General features: G+C 37.3%; 1 protein-coding gene across 6 annotated transcripts in view; it reads left to right on the top strand.

Annotated features, from left to right (window-relative positions):
• The first annotated feature begins 1,229 nt into the window (after positions 1 to 1,229).
• Positions 1,230 to 11,089, top strand: part of LOC107699155 (plasma membrane calcium-transporting ATPase 3-like) — a 31,614-nt gene continuing 21,754 nt past the window's right edge. For 3 of the 6 annotated variants that reach the window (XM_016500366.1, XM_016500343.1, XM_016500381.1), the window contains exons 1-5: positions 1,230 to 1,773; positions 3,758 to 4,322; positions 7,062 to 7,259; positions 7,716 to 7,973; positions 8,567 to 8,692. In XM_016500366.1, the coding sequence (XP_016355852.1) occupies positions 4,115 to 4,322; positions 7,062 to 7,259; positions 7,716 to 7,973; positions 8,567 to 8,692 (790 nt within the window). In that variant the 5' untranslated portion in view covers positions 1,230 to 1,773; positions 3,758 to 4,114. Of the gene's footprint in view, positions 1,774 to 2,890; positions 3,004 to 3,757; positions 4,323 to 7,061; positions 7,260 to 7,715; positions 7,974 to 8,566; positions 8,693 to 11,089 lie in introns of those variants that run through there. The other 3 variants (XM_016500373.1, XM_016500360.1, XM_016500352.1) reach the window with 2 other exon arrangements.

Raw genomic sequence — 11,089 nt, 5'->3', positions numbered from 1 at the left:
GCCCCCATGAGTTGTGTGGGGCCCCCCCCCCCCCCCCCAATGGGGACCAGCAACTGAAAGTAATTTCACTTGGATGCAGGAGAGCAGTAGGCTACAGCACGTGAACACATTCCATGTAAGTGTGTGTCAACAGGTCATTCTTATTTATTTCATAACTTCAAATGATTTGAAGTGGCTAGCATAGAGACACAGGGGGCATGTTCAGTGTTTTTACCTCATTTCTGCTTTTCCACTCTATAATTTCAGTTTTAGTTTTCTTTAGCCTACTAACATTACTAAAACTTTACTAAAAAATAAAAATTATACAATGTAAAAGAACAGCACAGCAGTGTTAACAAATGAAACCAATCAGTATGAAATTAAACGTAAAACGGCAAAGTAACAGTCCAGAGTAAAGGCCTATTAAAGTTATAAAATTAGCAATTCAAATAAAAATTAACAAATTAAAATATGCGAGTGTGTGTGCGCGCTCGGGTTGACGTTTTGGCAATATTGTACGCAGAACAATCGTGCCAATAAAGTACTTTGAAATTTAAATTAATATTAATTGAACCAAGGTTCTTTCGTTCTCAAATCCTTTGTTGAGATGTTTTATTAATGGAGCTACAGGCGGCAGGCTGCACTCGCTTTATAATTAATGCTCAGATGCCCAGCCGAGAGAGCGATAGAAGTAAATGAATTAAAGAGCAAATTCAACAATATCTTATATCTATGCCTTTTATTTTTGATTATTTTTATTGTCATTATATTAGGTAATTAAGCATGTTTGGCTTAACTGTGTATGGAAACATTTTGTATCAGTATAGTGTTTACTATTTTTGATTTTTTTTCTAGACATTTTTAAGTTTTCGTTTTTTTTTGTCACGTATCGTTATTCTTATGTGCTAACATGCAAAATTTAATCGAGCTGTGGTCATAATACCGTCTCTTTTATGACTAAGACCTACCTCATAAATATTAATAAGGTCATGCTGTCGCAGCGTGATAATCGTCCAATGCCGAATGTCTGCTTCATGAATATTAAGTATATCATGCTAACGCTTCGTGACAACCACCCAATGGCGAATGTTCTGCTTATGAATATTGATTAGTCGTGCTGAACGTTGCATTGTTACCTTGCTTGGTTACCTTCCTAAGGCAAAAGCCCGGGTTATGAATATTAAAAACCCAGCCCTCGCCATAGTAGAAGTCGTATTTTACCGGGAAAAGGAAGGGATTGCGGAGAGAGAGGGAGGGAAGCGAGAGGCCTGGAGCTCGACGGTTATTCATCCGCCCCTCCCCCTTCTCCCGCCCTCCAGCGCTCGGATGCTGCTGCTGCCATCACCGCGAGATGCGCGTCAAACGGGCATCATCAGCATGTAGACCCACATCTCTCCTTCACCCATCACTCTATCAATCAGCGCCAAAAATAACAGCAACGATGTGACCAAAACGACCCTCCTTTACGTTCCCGACAGCACAACACGCCGTTTTTAACCGATTAATTAATGCGGGCATGGTACTTGTAATATCATCTGCATCATTCAGGTTTTCTTCCGCATAAGATGAAGCGCTCACCACCGTCTGCTGCCTCCTGCTCCCTTCATTTGATTTCTATTCTGCACCGTTGCGCAACATCTGCATTTGGAATAGCGTAAAGGTCAAATGATGTGACTTTCATTTTTGTTTTCTCCATGATGAGCATGATTGAGGCTAAATCACTGGATATCATCCCGTTTTTCCTGTCTTTTTTTTCGACTCAACGTCAAATGTCCTTGGAACATGGCCTGCGCGGTGAGTGAATATATTTGTTCACAGATAGCCTACATGTTCACAAGTGCCTTGTGGTGTCAGTAGGGTATGTTTTGTGCTGGGTTTGTTTATTTGTTGCAGTAGTGTCTGCTAATGTATAATTAAAGTGCTTTATTATTATGATTACAGTAGGTAAGCATTACATGAAATTTACAGTATGCCCAGAACGTTTATGCTGATATAATTCACCAATATAAGTTTTATGCCATGAGGGTATTCATGATTGTTCAACAATTGTTTTTTAATGTCTTAAAATAAAAGAGTAATGCAGGATAAATAATCATACAGTAATATAAATAACATTAATACTATATAATATAATAAAAATAAATAATTACAAATATAATCCAGTGTTTTAATCATACATTTGATAATAATTTAACGTTTATTTAAAAATATCAATCTTCATTATTGTGCCATTAACTTAATTAAGAGCGGTGTGTCTATAGATGCCTATATGCATAAAACAAATTAGCAGTTTTTGATCGACTAAAAAGCAGGTGGTGGATTGATGTAACCTTGCTGTCTGGTTAGTTTGTGCAGCCTTTCATTCTAATCCCCGACAAATGTTTTTAATATACATTTGTTTTACCTTTCCCCTCGCTATGGTTAACCGAAAAATCATAACACAAATGCTACAGGCACTTTCATAAGCTGTGAGCAGCTGTACAGTGGACCAAGGTGAACATCTGATTCCTGAAGGTTACCAGGAAAGGGCATCATCGTCTATAATGCATGTTTGTTGAGGAATCTTCTGGCCATTTTTAATAAAAGATGAGGAGGCGCGCGCACAGATTATGGGCTTAAATGTTCAGTAACCTAAAGTTGGTGTCACAGCAGGGAAATGGAGGCGCAGAGCTCAAGCGGATTGTAATGTCATCCAAAATTGCAGGCCTGATGGCTGGTAGTGTTGCCTTCGTAAATCTGTTCTGCGGTGGGATTGGGCAAGTGTTTATGTGCGCACGGGCAGACGTCTCGTATTGAGGCAGATTTTGCGTCGAGAGGCGGCACCGTAAGGTACATGGGTTGGGGAGAGGCGCACACACAGCACTTTTATCAAGAGAGAGTATTTCGAAAGGCGTTTAGATAATAAGTGATTGTCCTCGGTTTCCCTCGGATATTATGCAAACAGTTCATTGCAGTAGGTGTGCGTGTGATGAACGCTTGGCTACTAGTTGTTTCCCACAAACGTCCTACACCTGTGACACCTCGGTGAGCAAAATGCCACCTTCACATTTCAAAACGTTTAAATAAATGTTTCGTCGACTTTTGAGCGTTTCAGTTATAGGCTAAAAAACGAGCAAATACTTTAATAATGAAATCAAAGAGCATAAATAGGGTAATTGTCACAATTACGCTACTAACTGCTGGGTAAGTAAGTGAACGCAAAATAAAGTAATAATAAATAAAATAATACAAACACGCATTTAACTATATGACTAAGGGTCTAATATATTAGGAAGGCAGATGTTAGATGAAAAGTTGTACCCATGGCATTGGTGGTGTTCTTGTCATAAATGTCGGGGCAAGTTGTCACGTATTTTATATGCTGGAATTTTACATAATTCATTCTCATCATTCAACGTCCTGCAAGCTAAAGTAATGATTTGATGTTGTTGTTTTTTTGCCTTTTTTATTTCTGCTGTTTCATAATTGTTTTGCTGTTTAAATGGTTGGTAAACCATTAAAACTTTGTCATATTTCAAAACAAAATTCTTATAAATTGTTATTTAGTATTCAAAATGTGTTATTTATATATTGATTAATAGCCAAAAAATGTGTTCTAGTTTTATAATATATTTCAAATTTTCTCAAATCATTGTCTATCTACTTTTGTTTCAAAGTGTTTTTATTTTTATTTATGTATCATTTTTATGGAAAAAAAATTAAAAGTCATTTATGCATCTAAGTGTTTTTGGTTTAAGCAAGTTGATGAATTAAAAAAAAATCTTTTTTTGTTCCTCAGGTTTCTTGCCGACGTTATATCTGTGTCACTAGATCCCCTTTATTGTTTAATAATCAGTAACACTTGCTTTGGTCTTCATAGAGATGGATTGGCACAATGGCTATCACTTTATTTGCTGACTTTTTCTTTATGGGGGGGATATTTGAGGGGAACCCCAGCTACAATACCATAGAATAGAAAACCCCAAAGAATCTCACAGTTCATGTCTCAGTATGGAGAACTATATAGAGAACATCTTAGAAATAGGTGAGGAGGAATATAAATAGGACAAAAGAGATCACACATTGTCCCAGGTACTCATATTTTAGTTCATAGCATCTGCTTAAAAGCTTCCAGTCTTCCACAACCAACACCATCATGGGAGATTTGGGCAATAGCACGGTAGACTTCCACCCTAAGAAGCCGGGGATGGACAAAGGAGGTCATGAGGGAGATTTCGGGGTGACCGTTGAGGAGTTATGCTTGCTGATGGAGCTCAGGGGACCCGAGGCCCTGCAGAAGATCCAGGAGAACTACACAGATACAGAAACCCTCTGTCACAGACTCAAGACTTCACCTGCGGATGGTGAGTAGCACTATTTAGACATGTGACCATATCACTTGCTAATTACATAAGCTCACACATGCATCCTGAAACATACAGACATTTTCAGCTATTAAAGAAGCTCAGCTATTATAAATATTCTGTGGTCATTTACTCACTCTCAGGTCATTCAAAACGGTATGATTTTATTTCTTCCGTGGAACACAAATGTAGAATTGTACTGATTGCTGTGTACCAGTCCCTATGGGGAATGAGGCTTTTATCAGTAAAGATGCAAAAGCATCATAAAAGTATCATAAAATTGGTCCATTAGACTTGTGAACTACATATTCATATAGGTCTTCTGTAGACGTACAATAGTTTTGTGTCAGAAACAGACCAAAATGTAAGTCATTATTCACTGACAAGACTTTTAATGTAGTGCACGAGTTGTATAGACCATTTGTGTGTGTGTGTGTATATGTGTGTGTATATATATGTGTGTATATATAAATGTGTGTGTGTGTATGTGTGTGTGTGTGTATATATATATATATGTGTGTTATATATATATATATATATATATACAGTATATACACCTTGCTACATGTACTGCGTTATTCTAACCGAGACTTGTCATTTGCACTTATATATTGTTGCTCTTTTGTTAGTTTTGACTGTTTTTGCTTTGGATAAAAGCGTCTGCTAAATGACTTTTGAAAGCAGGCATCCCTGAAGAGCAGCTGGTGTTGAACTTAATTCTAAATTTTTCATAGTAAAAATGAAACACATTTTTGTAAAAATGCAACACAAGCCCATGTTATCAGATAAGAGCATCTCTCTGTAATGCTGCTTTTGGATAAGTTTTTGTATTAAGAAATTCAAGTCCAGTTTTTTCAGAACGTCTTCCTGTGTGTGTTTAAGCAACATCACAGTAGACTTTATTCATATTTAGGGGAAAATTCAGGATTGTTCCAACACGTTTTTACACAAATGTCATGATATACAATACATAGCTTTATAGGTAAAAAAGGAGCATATTAGTTTTGATAAATTATTTTCAGTAACTAAAAAATAAAGCTGAAATATAAATATTAGAGGAAAACCTAAAGTGAAAATTAGAAATGTTGCTTTGGCAACTAACTGAAATAAGTTTAAGTACTAAAATTACTAAAACTGATAAGAAAATGAATAAAAACTACATAGAAAAACACAAAATAATAAAAATGACAGAATCACATAAAAATTCTAAAAATAAATCTAATCTAAAAATAAAAGCTAATTAAAAATATTAGGGGTGGAACAAAATATCAATAGGGCAATATATCGTTGTCTGTCTTCGTGTGATACGAGAATCGATATGCTGGCGCCAAATATCGATATTTGAATTAATAAAATAAGGCGCTCTAAATAGATTTCCCTGCTCCCCGCATCGCTACTTCATGGCTCTCAACATATGAATGAGGGAACCGTGAACATAAGCTAACTAGCCTAAGAAAAAGAGGATTTTAACGGGATAGCAGACAGCTGCATAATACATCTAAATACATAATATGAGATACATCAGGTAGGCTACTGTGCTTGTTTATCATTTTACTACTACATCCTACGATTTCATGCTTTGAATGATCAGAAACTGTTTACTAAATCAATGCACAATATTTAGTTAAGATTTTAAATGTCAGAAGTAATGTAAGAATTATTTATAGCAGTAGCTGTTCTGGGTAGATGATCCTACTTTGCGCTCTGATAATCACATTGATTCGCATCTTTTTCTGACCTCTTCCTTTCAGACTAAGTCATGCGGTCTGCCTGAATCGCTATTTGGCAGCCACATTAAGGTTACTTTAAGTTTATTGTAAAGCTCTTTCTCCTCCTTTAATGCTGCTCTTTAAAAAAACCTCTCTTCAGAAACCATGACAGCGATACAAAAAGAGAAGCTTAGGGGCATGGATGGAGAGATGAAAGGGTAGAAGAAAGGGCAGAAGAAAGGGCTGGATGTGCTGCAAAAGTCTTTCAATTCTGGTAGTCCATGGAAAGAGGATTGCATTAGCGTATCTTAGTTGTCTTAGTTTACTTGCGCATATTGTGCTGAACAGAGACTGAAGGAATAAATCGGGGCAATAGGAACGAGTTGGGGAAATGATTACAACCTACAACCCGTTGGAGTAACTCAATTAGGTTTTACAGTGAGTGAAAGGGAAGCTCTGATGGGAGATGAGAGGTTGCCAGGGGCAGCAGGTGATGATTGGCAGGGTGAGGATGCAGAGAGCGTGACAGTCTGTCTGGGTCTTGCTGCCAAAAATCACACCCTGTGGTGCATCCGAAACACACTGACTTAACCATCTGTGCCCTGTGTTCTTTTGTTATGTCCTCTCCCCCCTCCCTTACTGCCACCCTAAGAGGTCAGGGATTGGTGCTAACAGAATTGAGTGATGACTAAAGAGCATCCAGGAAGTTCTCAAAACCATTTGCATAGAGAAAAACCCATTAATAAACAAATTAAGAGTTTTTAAGCACCATAACTGATTTACACCAGTATACATGTTCTTGGGCTGACTATTTCTGCACTGTAAAAAAAATCCTGCTATATTTACTGTAAAAAAAAAATGGTGAAAATGTTTCAGGCATTACACAGGTTGACAGATTTGTGTTGTTATTTTACTGTATATTTTATTAACTGACATTAATATTAATATGCCAACCTATGTCTCACAGAATTTCTGTTAGTAAGATTTGATCAGTAAAAATGACTTTTACCACCATCTTTCCCTCCAAAAGGATTATCGGACAATCCTGCGGACTTGGAGAAACGTCGGCAAGTGTTTGGAATGAACTTCATCCCTCCTAAGAAGCCCAAGACCTTCCTTCAGCTCGTGTGGGAGGCTCTACAGGATGTTACCCTCATAATCCTGGAAATAGCGGCCATTATTTCCCTCGGATTGTCCTTTTACCAGCCGCCAGGAGGGGAAATTGAAGGTGATCTGGTCTCTCAGTGAAAAAAAAAAAAGGGCAAATGTTCAAAAATGCCAACATAACCTGACCACAAAAGGGATTTCTGGCCTTTCATCAGAAGCTCAAGGAAAACGTGATTTGCTTCATGTCGTAGCCCCAATAAAATGTCAATAATTTAACAGTCTGGTGACCTTTATTCTGCTAATATTAACACTACTTTATATCAAGACGACATTTTTCAGATTTTCATCCCTAAAATGCTCTTGTGTGTCTTGTGTTGTTAATTTGAAACCTTTTGAATGCATTTTAAAAGTAACCCTGAGTGTAAGTAACAGTATAGTTGCATGGATAGCTAAGAAAGCAAATAATAGAGTGAGAAATGGAAGGATAGATAAAAGAATATAAAGGATTACAAGTAGACACTCAAACTCACTGTCCTCCCACACATTATTACCTTTCCATCTCTTTCTTTCTCTCCAGTGTGTGGTAATGTAAGTTCAGGTGCAGAGGACGAGGGAGAGGCGGAGGCGGGCTGGATCGAGGGTGCAGCTATCCTGCTCTCGGTGCTCTGCGTGGTGCTGGTGACAGCGTTTAATGACTGGAGCAAAGAAAAGCAGTTCCGTGGCCTGCAGAGCCGTATCGAGCAGGAGCAACGCTTCGCTGTGGCGCGGAATGGCACGGTCATTCAAATCCCCGTGGCTGAGATGGTGGTGGGGGATATTGCCCAGATCAAATACGGTCAGTAGAGTTCAGAATTGGCTTCAAAACCCATCTTTTATGAAAGCATCTTACATTATGAATGAACGGTTCATAAATGTTGGTGGTGTGAGCCCCACATGGGGTGACTTTTTATTAAAAACTTAAAAATCTCTAAAAAGTGTACTGTTAAGCTGCTTTGATTCCTGCTAAATTTACTTAAATTCTTTATGAATTCATAATTTATAAAACAAATGTAAACAGTATTGAGTATAATTTATTTGTATCTATAGTTAAAATATTGTGTAATTATAAATACATTTTAAGTTTATACATTTTTATAAAAACAATATAATATAATTATAGTGAAAAAATATGTAAATAATATTATTTACATTTACATTTATAGTCAATTTATATTATTAGGAATATATTAAATAATTAAAATAATACCAAATTGTATATTTTTTAATTGTTTTTCAAAGACAAAACATTGGTGCCAAGCCACAACACATAAATTATAATTAAATTATTTCTGTATAATATTATTATTATTTTTAATTTTGGTCATTAAAGGAAGTAGTGCTCAAAGGCTGGTAAGATTGATCTGTTGCTGTCACTCTGGGGTCTCCTAGGTGACCTCCTGCCTGCGGATGGTGTTCTCATCCAAGGGAACGACCTCAAGATTGATGAAAGCTCCCTCACTGGAGAGTCTGATCACGTACGCAAATCCGTCGACAAGGATCCCATGCTGCTGTCAGGTAGGGAGTAAAGGTTATATAAGTGAGCATATGTTTGTATGTGTTTGCGTTGGATTGAGTGGACTGGGTCGGCCATAGGTTGTGATGTATGTTTGTGTGTGTTTTTAAATATAATTCAGATTATTCAGAGCCATACACAGAACCATATGCATACTAAAAGATATTCGCCATTTGTTTAAGAATTCAGATGATTCGGGGTGCAAACAGATCCCTGGGACACAGGGCCGGCGCATGCATATAGGCAAACTAGGCAGCCACCTAGGGCGGCAGCACAGTCAGGGCGGCAAAAAGGACAGAGATTTTAGTTTATCTTTTGGGCATTCTTTGGAATTATTGCACTCATATCAACAAGTTATCACCCCTTAGTTATTCTAACTCTAAATTAATTAGCTTCATACATAGTAATGCCGCTCCCGCGCTGTGCCCTACCCGAGCGGTGTCAATATCACAAGCAAAACACTCTCATGTAGCCTACTTCCATAAATGTCATCAAAATGAATAAAACTATCCGGACATGAATGACTTTTGCTACTGGTGATGTCTGATGAGTTTTAAAGCCCGACACGCGCTTCTGAAAGGTAAGATTATAGCCTACTGTGAGAGAAAGCGTGGGGGAGACACAGGTGGACCAAGTGTATAGTGTAATCCAGGGGTGCCCAGTTGTGTTTGATCAGGGTTTTAGCTGATCTTTGCAGGAAGGTAGATCTCCAGGAACAGGGTTGGGCACCCCTGGTGTAATCTATTAGATAGGCATGTTCATCCACGTACATCCAAACACATACATACATACATCCACGTAGCCTACATCCAAAAAAAAACCTGATTTGTTTTTTTTAGCCAGGTAGCCTAGATATTTAGCCTTTATCATTTATAACGCTACGAACAGTGTTTCATTTGTAAATTGCGAGGTCCCGGAATAAAGCGGGGTGACGGATCCGGCAAGTGATCAGAGGATGGAGAGGTAATGGAGCATTCGCGCAATCATTTAGTGGACCCACTTGATTACCAGCTTGCATCAGTTGCTTTTATAGTATGCACAAATAGTCTAAAAATCATGGTTATTTTATTGCAAAATTTTTTCGTGTTTGGGTAGTTTTTGCGTAACCCAGCTCCTGGGACAGGAGAGTTGCAACAACCCAGTGTTTGTAATGAGTGCAGATATTTTGCATTCTTTTCAGGCGAGTAGTTCTCAGTGCCGCCGACTTGCATTTCTTTGGTCAAATATAGGTTTGTGTATGTTTTATTTAATCTATAACACAGTTTCTTTGCTGTAAATCATTTTATTTTATGCAAAGCAAACCAAGTCACCTAAACAAGCTGCATCAGTCTTTTTGCAAGATTACAATTTTCATTTTTACTTCTAAAATGCTTGTTAAACGAGTTTAAATGTAAGTAATGTTGTATACATGTTCAAACTGTAAAATGTTGTATTAAGAACTGTATTTAACTAAAAGGCATTTAGAGAGAGAAAGAAAGAATAATGTCAAAATAAATGAAAAACGTAAATAATCGTTTTCTACTTAATCTCAGCATGCTTTAATTTTGTGTCGCTAGATGTTTGCGCCAATAAGCTTAAATTAAAATGTCTTTGGTCTGCGCTCTGGAAGTGTTCTGTTAATTCTGCTAAACTTTAATTACTAAAACTAAAATTAAAACGGAAACTAAACTGTATAAAAACTAAATAGGCTATAAATCTGTTCACAAAATAAAAACTAAACTAAAATTAACCAAATTATTAATAAAACTAATAAAAAAAATTGAAAGCGATATTAAAATAAAAACGAATTTAAAAATGCAAAACTATAATAACCCTGACACGAACTTTTCATCTTTCATTGGTGCGTGAGGAGGGGGATCCGCCAAATGAGGTTATCGGAATTCGGAGGTGCTGGACCCGGACCCAGCTTGTTCAAATTACACCCTGACTACGAATAGGGATTTCGGCTGTACGAGCACGGCTTGAACAGATTTCTATGTCTCTTAGTGAAAATGAACTACAGAGACTTGTGGTTTCAGTGTTCGAGCTGCTTACCGGGAATTCTCCCAAATCTCCCCATGGCCACTTCAGGCCTGTAGACTTAATTTGCTTTTGCAGCTATACTAGTGGTTATTTTTAATTAATTAATTTTTTTACGTAGCAGTAGGAAAAAAAAAATATAATAATCAGAAAACACGCCCGTGTCTGCTTTATTTTAATGCAGTTGTACCAATAAACAAAATCTCCAGCCTTTCACATGCATCTTAAAGGGGTCATAGGATGCTACATGCACTTTTACAAGTTGTTTGAACTGAAATGTGTGTTGGCAGTGTGTGTACACAACCACACTATAAAGCTAAAAATCCACCCAGTGTTTTTTTTTTAATCTCCTAAAATTATTACTCCTTTCTCAAATCAAT

The sequence above is a fragment of the Sinocyclocheilus anshuiensis genome, unplaced genomic scaffold, assembly GCF_001515605.1.
Source record: "Sinocyclocheilus anshuiensis isolate Anshui unplaced genomic scaffold, SAMN03320099.WGS_v1.1 scaffold477, whole genome shotgun sequence".
In the NCBI taxonomy this organism is placed as follows: Eukaryota; Metazoa; Chordata; class Actinopteri; order Cypriniformes; family Cyprinidae; genus Sinocyclocheilus; species Sinocyclocheilus anshuiensis.
Note: the sequence above shows the minus strand (reverse complement) of the source record. Positions and strands in the feature narration are given on the sequence as shown.